At 39.7% G+C, this 15,525-nt stretch overlaps 3 protein-coding genes, 1 long non-coding RNA gene and 1 pseudogene across 16 annotated transcripts; 2 read left to right on the top strand and 3 right to left on the bottom strand.

Moving 5' to 3' along the window:
* The first annotated feature begins 1,375 nt into the window (after positions 1 to 1,375).
* On the top strand, positions 1,376 to 11,424 carry Nachrbeta2 (nicotinic acetylcholine receptor beta2). The gene is made up of 13 exons (XM_076810502.1): positions 1,376 to 1,777; positions 1,893 to 2,050; positions 2,141 to 2,185; positions 2,319 to 2,428; positions 2,602 to 2,782; positions 2,903 to 3,059; positions 3,126 to 3,253; positions 3,317 to 3,492; positions 3,618 to 3,770; positions 3,862 to 3,974; positions 4,165 to 4,277; positions 4,469 to 4,967; positions 10,964 to 11,424. The coding sequence occupies exons 1-12, from the start codon at positions 1,732 to 1,734 to the stop codon at positions 4,676 to 4,678; spliced, it is 1,590 nt and encodes a 529-aa protein (XP_076666617.1). The 5' UTR covers positions 1,376 to 1,731; the 3' UTR covers positions 4,679 to 4,967; positions 10,964 to 11,424.
* On the bottom strand, positions 4,988 to 7,780 carry LOC143368126 (E3 SUMO-protein ligase PIAS1-like; annotated as a pseudogene). Its single transcript, XR_013085164.1, has 7 exons — positions 7,610 to 7,780; positions 6,911 to 7,054; positions 6,536 to 6,829; positions 6,371 to 6,469; positions 6,072 to 6,267; positions 5,579 to 5,995; positions 4,988 to 5,410 (listed from the first exon to the last, which is right to left on the bottom strand). The product of XR_013085164.1 is annotated as an E3 SUMO-protein ligase PIAS1-like (transcript).
* LOC143368132 (acetylcholine receptor subunit beta-like 2) lies at positions 7,986 to 9,432 on the top strand. The gene is made up of 4 exons (XM_076810514.1): positions 7,986 to 8,280; positions 8,396 to 8,550; positions 8,642 to 8,757; positions 9,307 to 9,432. The coding sequence occupies exons 1-3, from the start codon at positions 8,235 to 8,237 to the stop codon at positions 8,717 to 8,719; spliced, it is 279 nt and encodes a 92-aa protein (XP_076666629.1). The 5' UTR covers positions 7,986 to 8,234; the 3' UTR covers positions 8,720 to 8,757; positions 9,307 to 9,432.
* On the bottom strand, positions 8,902 to 9,410 carry LOC143368134 (uncharacterized). Its single transcript, XR_013085165.1, has 2 exons — positions 9,280 to 9,410; positions 8,902 to 9,206 (listed from the first exon to the last, which is right to left on the bottom strand). It is a non-coding gene; the product is annotated as an uncharacterized LOC143368134 (long non-coding RNA).
* On the bottom strand, positions 10,983 to 15,520 carry Su(var)2-10 (E3 SUMO-protein ligase Su(var)2-10). 12 transcript variants are annotated; one of them, XM_076810492.1, is made up of 10 exons: positions 15,229 to 15,520; positions 14,738 to 14,969; positions 13,759 to 13,925; positions 13,416 to 13,514; positions 13,153 to 13,297; positions 12,781 to 13,071; positions 12,613 to 12,714; positions 12,271 to 12,511; positions 11,778 to 12,194; positions 10,983 to 11,609 (listed from the first exon to the last, which is right to left on the bottom strand). In XM_076810492.1, the coding sequence occupies exons 2-10, from the start codon at positions 14,759 to 14,761 to the stop codon at positions 11,401 to 11,403; spliced, it is 1,695 nt and encodes a 564-aa protein (XP_076666607.1). In that variant the 5' UTR covers positions 14,762 to 14,969; positions 15,229 to 15,520; the 3' UTR covers positions 10,983 to 11,400. The 12 variants fall into 12 exon arrangements, with proteins under 12 accessions (XP_076666607.1, XP_076666611.1, XP_076666613.1 ...); XM_076810496.1 differs by lacking the exon at positions 14,738 to 14,969; XM_076810498.1 differs by lacking the exons at positions 13,759 to 13,925; positions 15,229 to 15,520 and adding an exon at positions 14,411 to 14,511 and having other exon boundaries at positions 14,738 to 15,191.
* Positions 15,521 to 15,525: the final 5 nt, after the last annotated feature.

Genomic DNA, 15,525 nt, shown 5'->3' with positions numbered 1-15,525 from the left:
CGTGGGGTCAGACAAGACGCTGCGTTTTGTGAATGATGTTCCTGTTGAAGTACTCTTTATACTCGTGATATCGTTGTCAAAGTTCCACCCTTTCACATGCATTATCGATTAACGCGGTTCGCATCTGATTATTCTTTCATAAGCAAAGCGTTAAATGGGTTGTCTTTGAGCGGTCAGTTTCTCCTATGCAGCTATCGATTTCGCTCGATAAATAAGAAAAATTGTGGAGCTTCAATAAACTCTTCTACAATAGCTCTGATTCAAGTGCGTACTCTTATTAATTAATGTTCAACCCGGACAAGACGTAAAATAGTTGGTTGATTTGAAGGGAAGAATATGATATCATAGCCAAAGACTTTTGATGAGCACAGAGAAAGGTCTGTAACTGGATGTAACTATTTTTATTTCATAAACTCTAAAGTCTACAAAATAATCGATTACTTGGATAGCTTACATTTCACTTGTCTCGTTAAATGCAAAATAGAACTAGCTTCTGTTATTAATAAGCCCACAAAAAATGTAATCCAATTCTATATTTCCCACTTCAAATGAAACTTTTATATAATCTGCTTTCACGTATCTTTACTAGCAATGCTTTTAATAATTAAGTTCGACAAATAATTTCAACTTCCTGACTACTTCCGACGCGTCTAAATCAATCCAAAATAATACAAAAAAAAGAACAAAATCTATACTTCAGATTTAGTCTAAATAGTCTCATCTTAATGAAACTAATTAAATATTAACACAATCTGCGATACCATTTCGTCGTGGCGATGCTTGTAAGTAGATTTAATTTTCAGAAACATTGCGAGGATGCAGAGTTTTCGAAGTTCAAATAGTTGACGAAACCCGCCACAGAGTGCGCCAGCTGTCAAGACGGAACTAGTGATCCTCTAGGGAGTGATCGGTATAACCGCAGCCATCTTGGAGCAAAACCGAAAATAAACATATCTATCTCTTTCTATCAGTATTTCTCTCCCTCTCCCTCTCTCTCTCTCTTTCTGTCAGTATTTCTGTCTCTTTCTATCAGTATTTCTGCCTCTTTCTTTTTTACAGTTTCTTTCTCTGCCTACTTCCGCTTTTGCTCCAAAATCGCGGTAACCAATCAGTGACGATACACGTTGTTCCGATCACTCAATAGAGAATCACTAGACGGAACCAGCGTCAATCGCGAAGCATCCCTGATTGTCTGCGAAAAGTCAATCTCATTACATCGATGAATCTAACCATGTACCCACTTCCCAAACCAACTACTATCGCACAGAGCGTTAACAGTCAGTTCAGTTACCTCCTGATGGCACTTTGCAATCTGTCCCTGCGTTTTAAACCACTAAAAAAAAACAAAATTAACAACTGAGACCGCGGGACGTGAGGCGCACGCGCACCAATTTGTTTGAAAATATCACTGGGCGCGCCGCTGCCGCGCACGCGCGACAGAGGCCACGCCAAGCGGGCATCGAGGAAGGCTAGTGCGTGCACGATGGCGCTAACTTCGGATATCGATTTTGGTCCAGTGGGATGCAGAACGCTCGCGCTCTGCTAATCGTGTTTCCCACTTTTCGCAGTAAGAAGAACATTCAGCGCAGTGTCCGTTCCTTTTTTACGGTCAGTGATGTACAGTTGAAAACCGCTGTGCATGGTGCCAGCAGGTGAACGCTCGCCTCCTTTTACTGGGAGTGGTCGCGGCCATCTCGTCTCCGTACAAGCTTGTAAATAGTTACATTTAAAATGTGGGCGCTCGGTGTTCTTTTTTACACTATCAGCATTATATACGGTAAGCCTTTCGTTCTTTGCATTGTAGCAACTTGTGAATCCAGTTTCACAACGAACCTCCTAGTTGTTTTTTCCCGAAAGGGTTGGGAATTTTGACAAAGATTATACGTGCTCAGGTGCCCCGGGAAAAAGAACTTTCGAGGCGAATCCGGACACCATGAGACTATACGATGACTTACTCGCGAATTATAACAGGCTTATACGCCCTGTCATCAATAACACGGAAACCTTAACGGTTTTGCTCGGCCTAAAGCTGTCGCAACTCATCGAAATGGTGAATAAAATGAAATAAAGAATCTTACTTCATTTTGAATTAGTGTATCGCTGACATTAACAGTCACTGCTTTTCTTTCAAAACTGACAGAATTTGAAGAACCAAGTGATGACTACTAACGTCTGGGTGGAACAGGTAAAATATATTGCTATGCACCCTATCGGATATCTATATGAATTAGACTAGAGAATTAAAGAATTAAAGCGGTACGTCTAAACTAGATACATACTGATATGTTTTTATTGCTTCGCTTTCGCATTGTTTGCAGAAATGGTTCGACTACAAATTACGATGGGATCCAGAAGAATACGGCGGCGTGGAAATGCTTTACGTGCCTTCTGAAAATATTTGGCTGCCAGATATCGTGTTGTACAATAAGTAAATGCCCGCGAAATAATTCGAATAACTTTGATTAATAGCAAAAAATTGACACAGATGAATTTTACAAAGAAACAACATTTTTAAAGAAATCAATCTACTTAGCTCGATTAATTGCGCGCAGAAAAAAGATGTTGAAAGCAGTTACAAACAGTGGTACATTCGTTTCGCAGCGCCGATGGGAATTACGAAGTAACGCTCATGACAAAGGCCACGGTGAAGTTCACCGGCGAGGTGTCTTGGAAGCCACCAGCGATTTATAAATCGTCCTGCGAGATCAACGTCGAATACTTCCCGTTCGACGAGCAATCTTGCATTATGAAATTCGGCTCGTGGACGTACAACGGCGCTCAGGTTATAACTCCAAAATGAATGCTTGAACAATGACAATTTCTTCGAGCGGATTAAATCGCAAACAAGTCGTTCTAAGTATCGTCTTTCGAAAATATGCTTTGTAAAGACCTTTGCGCGTAGGTGGATCTGAAACACATGAAACAAGAGCCTGGCAGCAACTTGGTCGCGCTGGGGATAGACCTTAGCGACTTCTATTCGTCAGTAGAATGGGACATTCTTGAAGTCCCGGCATCCAGGAATGAGGAGTATTACCCGTGTTGCACGGAACCATATTCTGGTAAACCAATTTCAAGCCTACGCACGGCGTAATGAAATATAATTATATCTTCTTACTTCTCCGTAGATATCACATTCAACATCACGATGCGAAGGAAAACGCTGTTTTACACGGTGAACCTCATCATTCCTTGCGTGGGCATTACGTTCCTCACGGTGCTCGTCTTCTACCTGCCGAGTGACTCCGGCGAGAAAGTAAGCAAATACTGAGAAAAACGATAAAGAGACAGATTCTCATAAAAATCTCTATTTGTACAGGTATCGCTGTGTTCTTCCATTCTGCTCTCGCTGACAGTGTTCTTTTTATTACTGGCCGAAATTATACCACCCACGTCACTGGCCATACCTCTTCTAGGAAAATACTTGCTATTTACTATGATCCTTGTCACTTTATCAATATGGATTACGGTCTGTGTTTTAAATGTACATTTCCGGTAAGTTCTCAGACAATTGGTGCATCCGGAATCTAGAATCGCAGTAGAGTGTTAGCTAGCAGAATTTCTTATCAAAGTACGGACTAACGTTACAGTACCAGATTATACGAAACTTTGTTGCACAGATCCCCGTCCACTCACAATATGTCGCCATGGGTCAGGCAAGTGTTTTTGAATTGGATGCCGAGGATGCTGATGATGCGTCGGACGCCGTATTCAACTCCAGAATACGACGACGCGTACATGGATAGCGGCTATACCAATGAAATAGACTTTAGGTAACCACTTCTGTATCTTTTGAGCTTCCAAATTGTAGATCGCGGGACGCTAGAAAGCTATGAATAAGACTTGTAATAATTTTCACGACAGTGTTATAGACTATCCTCTTGAATTAAAAGGCAGTCCAGATGGATTTGAAAGCGTTACCTCGCAATACAAGAATATAAGAGAGGACGATGCACGGCATATTCCCCACGCATCAGGTAAATTTCTGTATGCATGCGACACAATACAGATCATACAAAATTTTATTTATTACGTCTATTATGACACGAGACGGATTAACGGTAACCCTGTAATTCATGAGTGCATGTAGCTTGACACGTTATTCCACGAAACATATGTCACGCTATACTTCGTGAAATATCCAGAAACAAAAACATATTATTACAGTTACCGACAGCGAAAACACGATGCCGAGACACTTGTCCCCGGACGTCATATCAGCCCTTAAGGGTGTGCGCTTTATTGCTCAACACATAAAAGATGCAGACAGAGATAATGAAGTGAGTTAACTTCTATAATACTTCCGAGAATCATTTATTTTACTTTTAAAACTTCCCTTCTCTTAACAATTTATTCAACACTTAATTGACGTTTTGATCCTATTCTCGCTAGTTATAACAATAGCTTCTAGACCAATGTTATTCTAACGGAATGCTTGCTTCCGTCATTGAACTTATTTTTGTACTTTCAGGTTATAGAAGATTGGAAATTCGTAGCCATGGTTCTAGACAGACTTTTCCTTTGGGTTTTTACAATAGCGTGTACTGGGGGAACGCTTGGTATAATATTTCAAGCTCCGAGCTTGTACGATACAAGAGAACCTGTGGACCAACAACTCTCTGGAATATCACTTCGCAAATTCATGTATCCAAATTTAGAGGAGCCTATACAAGAAGAATAAACTCTGGGGCGCATTGAACGCGTCATTTACATATAAAAACGGCGTTACAAAATGTTTTACATTGTTGATATCCTCTTTGTGTCGACTTTCCCTATTTTATTTCTTTTATATGATAGAATGTCGGCAATGAATATAATCTAAGCAGTTTCATTAACCCTGATCAACTGAAACACTTCAATAAAGGATCGACATTTTCGAAAAATATGTAGATTTAATATTAGTCCTAATAGAGAAGAAATCATTTACAAAGCATAAGGCGCATGTTATGCTCGTTCATTTTCATATCAAGGTTAATAACAGGCTTACACAACGATCTTTTCGCGATACCAAAATGTAGTAAAATATTTGTTCTAAGTTTATATTATCGATCTAAATTTTTTGTTTGTTTTAGTGAATGGAAACGATATAAGAACTAACAAACTTTTGGTATTCCTTCGTTCCATGCGGATTTCAATCGATTAAGAAATTTGGCAATCTAGCGGTAGTAATGCGCGTAAAAAAGAATTTATTCTAAATAAATTACCGACAAGTCTAGAGATTCACTTGTACTACTAATAAAGCTAGTTTGCGAATTTTTTGGCCAGGATGTACCACTTGTACTTTGCGTGGGTGTGGTATATTCGTCACCGTCATCGTAATAGTCATCATCATCGTAATCGTCATCCCTACCTGATGTTAGGTCAATAACAACGTCCCGATTCCATTCCGTCAGAGGTGTTGGATTGGTTTCATCTAAACTATCGCATAATAGCATGTTATATACAAATCTGTAATAGCGTAAAACTATAAAACACCAAAGCTTCGATTATTACGACGCAACGAATTATTCGATACAAACATTTTACTAGAACGTTTATTCTTACACACATGTGCGTACAACGGAATGAAATGAGATCTCACCTAAGTCTATGGTGTCCACATCAATCTCACGATCCTGCGTGTTCATGATCACATTCGTTTCAGTCTTGTCCTTGTCCTTCCCTTTCTTCGGAACTAAATTCTCCCACGAGCCATCTTGGAGCAACTGGATCTCGTTCACATCCGGTAACAGTTTCTTAGAGTACAGTACCTCTTCAAAGTATGCGTCGATCACAAGTGTGTCATATAATGCTGGTTTATTACAAATAGGACAGTTCCACATCGGTTTCCTTTCGTTCATTTGAAGAAACAACAATGCGTCGAAACATTGTAAATGCAAACACGTGGATGCCCGGCACGGCGTGACCATCCGCATCTTCCCTAACGGACAAGCTAACGACACTCTGAGCGACGTCATCTCTACCTCGCGATCTGCGCCCTCGTTAAACTTTTCCTTAACTACGAATGAGATGATATCGATAATAATTATTTCCAACGGTACTCGCAATTTTAAAGATCAGCTATGGTTACTTACTTAAACCTCTCGTGTAATCCGAATGTCGAACTCCTCTACTTTTTAATCTCGATAATAATTCTGTACTGGAAAGTTTCCTAGTGGAATATCTGCCATAGTCGGCCAGATAATTGATGTAATGTTGATTTGCTACAGTGGGATATAACGTACCTATTGATCTAATAGTGGCTTGTGGCTCGTACCTGGGTATTGGATTCTATAAAAAAAAATTTAATAAAAATCAATGCAGTATATAAAAGTCGAACGCTTCGTCGTAATTTCAATATGAGAAAGGAGATATATGCTTTTTATTTACGTACAGGTTGAGGGCATAATGTTCTGTTAACGTTCACAGCAATACTAGGCAGGAAACAGTTTTCTTGTCCGTATGGTGTTTCTTGCAAAAAATTTATGTGTACCTGTAATGTTCAAGGATTAAGTTACAAGGGCTTTCACAACATCAATGGGCAATCAATCGAACACACCTGTACATTATAAACCATTTTACTTCCTGCACGACAATCTAGCGACTTAGCTATGTTAGTTTATTGTTGTGGGGTTAAATGAAACATAAATGTGTTCTCTTGTAATCTCATAGACCCTTGAGGCATTAAACTAGATGGCTTCAGTAATTCAGCTAGTAAATCGAAAAATGGCAGCTTTTTTAGTCTGATATCTGGATGAATAAGGTACTGACTCCTAGATTGTATTTGCAACTGAGATGGTAAAACTTTCTATGGGTACAGATATGGATTATATGCTGCTGCGCTTGTGGTCTGCTGAAACCAGGTAAATTTAGGAAATCATTCGTCGGTGTATAATAATTTATCGGTACTTTATATGGAACTTTTTAAACTCACCTGTGGCATTACGCTAGTATATCCTGTGGACTGATATGCTGGATTTCTCTAGGTGCTTGAGGTAAGGATGCTTGGTGCGCCGGTGGCAGGTCTTTACCACTGGAAACTGCGGACTGTGACTGTTGCTGCTGAATGATAGTTTGCCTTCGCATTAATCAAAGATAATAAGATATTATTCCTGGTTTCGGTAAGCGACTAGAGATAGACTACTCGCTCGAAACTCTATCAGTTATATTCCACGCGTTATATTGTTCTGCTTCGTATTGTATCGGCCGTGCGCAAAGTTGTCATTAAGCAAGATGTAGCGACCACGCGTTAGCGCCGGGGCGATGCCTAAACCGCCGCGAATCGGCGAGTGAAAAAAGGAAAGAAAAAAGGGTACACCACTCATTTCCGGGTACACATTTGCGACAGTTGATGTCGCTCGACCTAGACGCTCAACGAAAACAATTTCGTATCGGCGTTCGTTTGCGGCCCGCGACCGAACCGAACAGCTGATGTCAGTCCCCCTCCATGAACACGCGGCCGAAAGATAAATAGCGAGGTTACCTCTAAAAAGCAGAAAGCCGTTACCACACCGCTCAAGGACAATACAATTTTGTACGCTACGCTCACCATTTAAATAAACGGAATCATTAAAAGGGTTTCGGATATACAACCATCCTTTCATCAATCCCTTTAGTATCATTAATTCATTACCTCGTGTAATTATTTCTGGAACGCATGTTTTGATCAATCTGTGACTCTCCAGAACCACCTGTTTGACCCCATAAGAGCATGCCTGATTGCGAAAAGTCAATCTCATTACGTCGATGAATCTAACCATGTACCCACTTCCCAAGCAAACTACTATCGCACAGAGCGTTAACAGTCAGTTCAGTTACCTTCTGATGGCACTTTGCAATCTGTCCCTGCGTTTTAAACCACTAAAAAAAAACAAAATTAACAACTGAGACCGCGGGACGTGAGGCGCACGCGCACCAATTTGTTTGAAAATATCACTGGGCGCGCCGCTGCCGCGCACGCGCGACAGAGGCCACGCCAAGCGGGCATCGAGGAAGGCTAGTGCGTGCACGATGGCGCTAACTTCGGATATCGATTTTGGTCCAGTGGGATGCAGAACGCTCGCGCTCTGCTAATCGTGTTTCCCACTTTTCGCAGTAAGAAGAACATTCAGCGCAGTGTCCGTTCCTTTTTTACGGTCAGTGATGTACAGTTGAAAACCGCTGTGCATGGTGCCAGCAGGTGAACGCTCGCCTCCTTTTACTGGGAGTGGTCGCGGCCATCTCGTCTCCGTACAAGCTTGTAAATAGTTACGTTTAAAATGTGGGCGCTCGGTGTTCTTTTTTACACTCTCAGCATTGTATACGGTAAGCCTTTCGTTCTTTGCATTGTAGCAACTTGTGAATCCAGTTTCACAACGAACCTCCTAGTTGTTTTTTCCCGAAAGGGTTGGGAATTTTGACAAAGATTATACGTGCTCAGGTGCCGCGGGAAAAACTTTGGAGGCGAATCCGGATACCATGAGACTATACGATGACTTGCCGGCGAATTATAACAGACTTATACGCCTTGTCATCAATAATACAGAAACCTTAACGGTTTTGCTCGGCCTAAAGCTGTCACAACTCATCGAAATGGTAACTAAAATGGAATGAAGAATCTTACATAATTTTTCAATTACTGTATCGCTGATATTAATAGTCACAGATTCTCTTTCAAAACCCACAGAATTTGAAGAACCAGGTGATGACTACTAACGTCTGGGTGGAACGAGTGAAATATATTCCAATGCATCCTGTCGGATAACTATATGAATTAGACTAGAGAATTAAATAATTAAAGCGGTACGTCTAAACAATATACAGAAATGATTGGACTATCAATTGCGATGGGATCAAGAGGAATACGGCGGCGTGGAACTGTTTAACGTGCCTTCTGAAAATATTTGGCTGCCAGATATCGTGTCGTACAATAAGTAAATGCCCAAGAAATATTACGAATAACTTTGATTAACTGCAAAAATTGACACGGATGGATTTTAAAAAGAAACATAACATTTTGCAAGAAAATAATTCGCTTAGCTCGATTAATTGCGCACAGAGAAAAGATGTTGAAAGCAGTTACAAACAATGTACATTCGTTTCGCAACGCCGATGGGAATTACGAAGTAACGCTCATGACAATGGTGAAATTCACCGGCGAGGTGTCTTGGAAGCCACCAGCGATAGGTGTCTCTTAGAATTGAAGATACGATAAAATGTTGGGACGCCAGCTGATTTTTTCCTTTTGGTGTCTGGAATTTAGAATCGCAGTAGAGTGTTAGCTAGCAGAATTTCTTATCAAATTACGGGCTAACGATACAGTACCACATTATACGAAACTTTGCTGCACAGATTTCCGTCCACTCACAATATGTCGCCATGGGTCAGGCAAGTGTTTTTGAATTGGATGCCGAGAATACTGATGATGCGTCGGACGCCGTATTCAACTCCAGAATACGACGACGGGTACATGAAATAAATTTTAGGTAACCATGGTAAATGTTTACTTTAGGGGAGGCATCTCCGATGATCTTGACTTTGACATATGTTGTCAAGGTCGTCGTTCTGAACAACAATTTCCCTCTAAACTTTTTGGCGGTCGGCCTTAGTTTCAGAGATATTAATAAAAAACTTTCGGCACAATACATTGAAATCTGTTTCACAACCGACGGTATTAGTATTGGTTGAGGCTAAATTAGGGCGGGGGCGCACGCCCGGTTGCGGGCGCGTAAAGCACGGTAGCAAACCGATATAAGTATGTGTTAAAATCGGTAGTTCTGGTATTAAATAAAGTTTGTTGCGAATATCTCGTAAACCAAAGCCGAGCGCCAAAAAGTGTAAAGGGAAATGTTGTTCAGAATGATGACTTTCACAATATACGTGCTGGAGGTCATTGAAATCGGTGATGCCTCCCCTAAAGTAACCATTACCCCTGGCAATACAAGAATATAAGCGAGGACGATGCACGGCTTATTCCCCACGCATCAGGTAAATCATTTCTGTCTGCGTGCGACGCAATATGGATCATACAAAATTTTATTTATTACATCTATTATGACACGATACGTGTCACGACACGGATTAACTGTAACCCTGTGATTCATGAGTGCATGCAGCGTGACACGTTCTTACATGAAACAAATGCCACGCTATACTTCGTGAAATATCCAGCAACAATGACATATTATTACAGTTACCGACAGCGAAAACGCGATGCCGAGACACTTGTCCCCGGACGTCAATATGAGCCTTTAAGGGGGTGCGCTTTATTGCTCAACAGACAGAGATAATTAAGTGAACTAACTTCTATAATGCTTCCGAGAATCCTTTGCTTTACTTTTGATACTTCCCTCCTCTTAACAATTTAATTAACACTTAACCAACGTTTTGATCCTATTCTCGCTAATTATAACAGTAGCTTCTAGATCAATGTTATTCTAACGCAATGCTTGCTTCCGTCATTGAATTTATCTTCTGTACTTTCAGGTTATAGAGGATTGGAAATTCGTAACCATGGTTATGGACAGACTTTTCCTTTGGGTTTTTTACAATAGCGTGTACTGGAGGAACGCTTGGTATAATATTTCAAGCTCCGAGCTTGTACGATACAAGAGAACCTGTGGACCAACAACTCTTTGGAATATTGCTTCGCAAATTCATGTATCCAAATTTAGAGGAACCTATACAAGAAGAATAAAGTCTGAGGCGCATTGAACGCGTCATTTACATATAAAAATGGCGTTACAAAAGTTTCACATTATTGATATCCTCTTTGTGTCGACTTTCCCTATTTTATTTCTTACGGCTACGGAAAGCTTGACTTTTATGTGATAGAATGCCAGCAATAAATATAATCTAAGCATTTTCATTAACCCTGATCAACTAGGAAACTTCAATAAAGGATCGACATTTTAGGAAAATATGTACATTTAATGATATTCCTAATAGAGAAGAAATCATTTACAAGAGCGTAAGGCGCATCTTACGCTCTGCTCGTTTTCATATCAAGGTTAATAAGAGGCTTACACTATAAAACAAACGTAAATTTATTATTTTGGATGATCTTACACAACGATCATTTCGCGATACTAAAAAAATGTAGTAAAATATTTGTTCTAACTTTATATTAATGATCTAAATTCATTTTTTTTTTGTTTTAGTAAATGGAAATGATATAATCAACTGTACACATAGTAACGATACAAAGGAATGCTGAACTATTATAATCGAAGAAAATCAGCATACTCTCTTGTTCATTTCTTCCCAGTTTTAAGTACCAAAAGTAAAAACATGATGAATTCACTTATATAATACTAGTCATTTAGTAGCTCTTTACTTCGATAATCATAAAACTAACAAACTTTTGGATTCCCTTCGTTCCGTGCGGGTCTTAGTCGTTTAAAAATTTTGGCAATCTTGCGCTAGCAGTACGGGTAAAAAAGAATCTTATTCTAAATCAATTATCATCAACTCTGGGGATTCACTTGTACTACTAATAGAGCTAGTCTGCGATTTTTTTGGCGAGGGTGTACCACTAGCTACTTTCTTTGTACTTTGCGTGGGTGTGGTATTTTCGTCATCGTCATCGCTATCTGATATTAGGTCAATAACAACGGCCCGTTTCTTTTCCTTCGGAGGTGTTGGATTGGTTTCATCTAAAAAATCGCATAATAGCACGTTATGTACAAATATGTAACAGTGCGAAACTATAAAACACCAAAGCTTCGATTACTACGACGCAACGAATTATTCCATACAAACATTTTACTAGCACGTTTATTCTTACACACGTGTGCGTACAATGGAATGAAATGAAATCTCACCTAAGTCTACGGTGTCCACATCAATTTTACGTTCCTGCGTGTTCATGATCACGTTCGTTTCAGTCTTGTCTTTGTCCTTCTCTTTCTTCAGAACTAAATTCTCCCACGACCCATCTTGGAGCAACTGGATCTCGTTCACATCCGGTAACAGTTTCTTAGAGTTGAGTACCTCTTGAAAGTATCCGTCGATCACAAGTGTGTCGTATAATGCTGGTTTATCACAAACAGGGCAGTTCCACGTCGGTTTCCTTTCGTTCATTTGAAGAAACAATGACCCGTCGAAACATTGTAAATGCAAACACGTGGATGCGCGGCACGGCGTGATCATCCGCATCTTCCCTAACGGACAAGCTAACGACACTCTGAGCGACGTCGTCGCTATCTCGCTATCTGCGTCCTCGTTAAGCTTTTCCTTAACTACGAATGAGATGATATCGATAATAATTATTTCCAACGGTACTCGCAATTTTAAAGATCAGCTATGGTTACTTACTTAAACCTCTCGTGTAATCCGAATGTCGAACTCCTCTACTTTTTAATCTCGATAATAATTCTGTACTGGAAAGTTTCCTAACTAAATATATCGCGATTGCGTACCGTCTGCCGTAGTCGGCCGACCACGTGACGTGAATTTGATTTCCTACAGTGGGAGATAACTTAACTAATGGGCTAATATTGACAGGCCGCGGCGGCCTCTTTGGTTCTACTCCTGGCTTGTTCGTGGGTATCGGATTCTATAAAAAAAAAGAATAAAAATCAATACGCTATGTAAAACTCGAACGCTTCATCGTAATTGAAACCTGAGAAAGCAAAGATATGCTTTTTATTTACGTACAGGTAGAGGGCATAATTTTCCGTTAACTTTCACGGCAATACTAGGCGGGAAACAGTCTTCTTGTTCGCACGATGTTTCTTGTAAACAAAATCGCATTTGTACCTGTAACGTTCAGGGATTAAGTTACAAAGGCTTTCACAACATCAAAGGGCAATCAATCGAACACACCTGTACAGTATAGTCCATTTTACTTCCTGCACGACAATCTCGCGAACTAGCTATGTCGGTAGATTGTTGCGGGGTTAAATGAAACATAAATGTGTTCTCTTGTAATCTCATAGACCCTTGAGGCATTAAACTAGATGGCTTCAGTAATTCAGCCAGTAAATCGAAAAATGGCAGCTTTTTTAGTCTGACGTCTGGATGAACAGGGTACTGACTCCTAGGCTGTATTTGCAACTGAGGTGGTAAAACTTTCTGTGGGTACGGATATGGATTATACGCTGCGCTTGTGGTCTGCTGAAACCAGGTAAATTTAGGAAATCATTCATCGGCTTGTAATAATTTATCGGTACTTTATACGGAACTTTATAAACTCACCTGTGGCGTCACGCTAGTATATCCTGTGGACTGATATACTGGGTTCGTTCTAGGTGCTTGAGGTAAGGATGCTTGGTGCGCCGGTGGCAGGTCTTTACCACTGGAAACTGCGGACTGTGACTGTTGCTGCTGACTGATAGCTTGCCTTCGCATTAATCAAAGATAATACGATATTATTATAATTACTGGTTTCGGTAAGCGATAAGAGATAAACTACTCGCTCGAAAGTTTATCAGTTATATTATCCTGCTCTGTATCATTACCTTGTGTAATAATTTCTGGAATGCATGTTTTGATCAATCTGTGGTTCCCCAGAACCACCTGTTTGGCCATACATTTGGTGCGCCACCAGCTGATCAGCTCTAAACAAAAGTTTTGAATAAATGGTAAAGCTTGCGTCTCATCGAGTCCGTGGTCTACTAATATGTATAACACTTAAAGTATAATAATATGCCATAGTAGATACAAGGGGATAGACATGTATGTTTCAATTCTTTAGAGGAGCAAACAAGGAAACGAAACATTTAAACATCTGGATGGCGAAAGCTAGCGTTGTTACGGTTTAATGTAATTTAGACATGCACCTGCATTGACATTGATACTCACTGTATGGTTTTATATAGTTCACGTATTTTGAGCTGTACGGGATGGGATCTCAAACGTAACAATTCTAGTGCACGTGCTTGTAACTCGTTTTTTCTACCCGATTTATTTCTACCAGCAAATCCAAGAAGCATCTGAAGTTCAGATACTCGAAAACTCAATACCATATTCTGCAATCACAAAAATTACACAATATTCATGTATCGGAAAATTTTATACGTGCACTTATCCTAAAATTGTTACCTTAATAACAATCGAGCAATATATCCGGTTATAAAACGAAATAAAAGCTACTAACACAGAGTCAATGTTATGATTCATTATTAGTATCAATCAATTGATAAACATCTATGTATATATATATCATATTGATGTCCACAAGCACAATCGTATGAGAATGCAAAATAGAATTGAAAGTACCAGGCATAAAAATCATACTTCAAGTTTTCCATTCTAAGGAAATGAACAATTTTCCCATGAATGCCCATATGGTATGAAGACAGAGGCATACAATACAGTAGCGAAATAGATTTTCTGCTTACGATTGCAATCGATATTAATCACTGAACGGCATACTGATGACATTGGAATACACGGTGATATCGGTGAGAATTTGAGAATGTTTTGATCGAAATAAAGAAAGAGTTGAGGTTACCTATTTTTACGGAGATACTTCCGGCTTGCGTAAGCATTATTCGGTAGATAGGGCATACTCGCAAGTACGAATTGACCAAAGAAAAAGTTTTATCAATCGATCTGTAATATTTCTCGGGTAAATGAAAACAATCATAACCAGACCGACGTGAAATGTTGCATAGTAGTATATTCAAGCGTCTAGTGATATAATTCACTGAGGCGAATCGCAAGTCGCTGATAACCCGGATATAACCACGACAGATTCACAACGCAGAGCTGCCGACTTTTCTACGAGATTTCGCACGTATATTTAACTGCACTGCACCACTTTTAATACTTCACTCACCTCCAATTCTTTGGTCTCCGCCATCTTCTTAGACGATTTTTTTTGCGAAGCCGTTTTGTCTATATTATTTCCAACTTTCGACAGAAAAATTCTCCTACCCCCTTTCTTATTCGATTTGTTTGTATCGCAACTCGTCCCTATATTTTTCTTGCTCTTAAATGCAAGCTATTGAAAAATGTGTACTGCTCAATGGCGCGAAATTGATTCCTATTGTTCTAATTTTGAGATCGCTCTGAAAAAAATCTAGCTCTCATCGGAAAGCTCAATTCTTCCGAGAATTTTTCAGTTAAGCCGCGTAAGCTGAGCCAATTATCGATATTTGACACTTCGTTCGTTCGAAATGCAAAAAAGGATTTTCCAAGATGGCCGCTGGCACTTGATTCGCAGGCCAACTTGAATTTATGTAATTCGCTGGATATACGAAACCGTGGCAAGCCTTCTTGGAGCGTGATGCTCGGGAAAAGAATGAAAGCGGTAAACAAAATACTCACGTTTCACATCAACGTCGTGAATTTTAATCTTCCTTATCTCTTTAAATTTCTAACGACTCTACACAAGAAAAATCTTTAGATGCATTTACTGGTTATGTTTCATCTATTAGATTGAGAACATCCAGCAAGTGTTTTAACAAAGGATTTCTAACTAGCAACAAATTCTCCAAAATTATACGAACACTACGCGATTTATCGTTAAAAAGCTCACGTTTCAAAATGTTAACTAATCGTTACATATTTGTAATCAATGCCTCTGTTCTATTTAAACGTATAATACAATAACGAAACGCTGTC

The sequence above is a fragment of the Andrena cerasifolii genome, chromosome 4, assembly GCF_050908995.1.
Source record: "Andrena cerasifolii isolate SP2316 chromosome 4, iyAndCera1_principal, whole genome shotgun sequence".
Taxonomy (NCBI): domain Eukaryota; kingdom Metazoa; phylum Arthropoda; class Insecta; order Hymenoptera; family Andrenidae; genus Andrena; species Andrena cerasifolii.
Note: the sequence above shows the minus strand (reverse complement) of the source record. Positions and strands in the feature narration are given on the sequence as shown.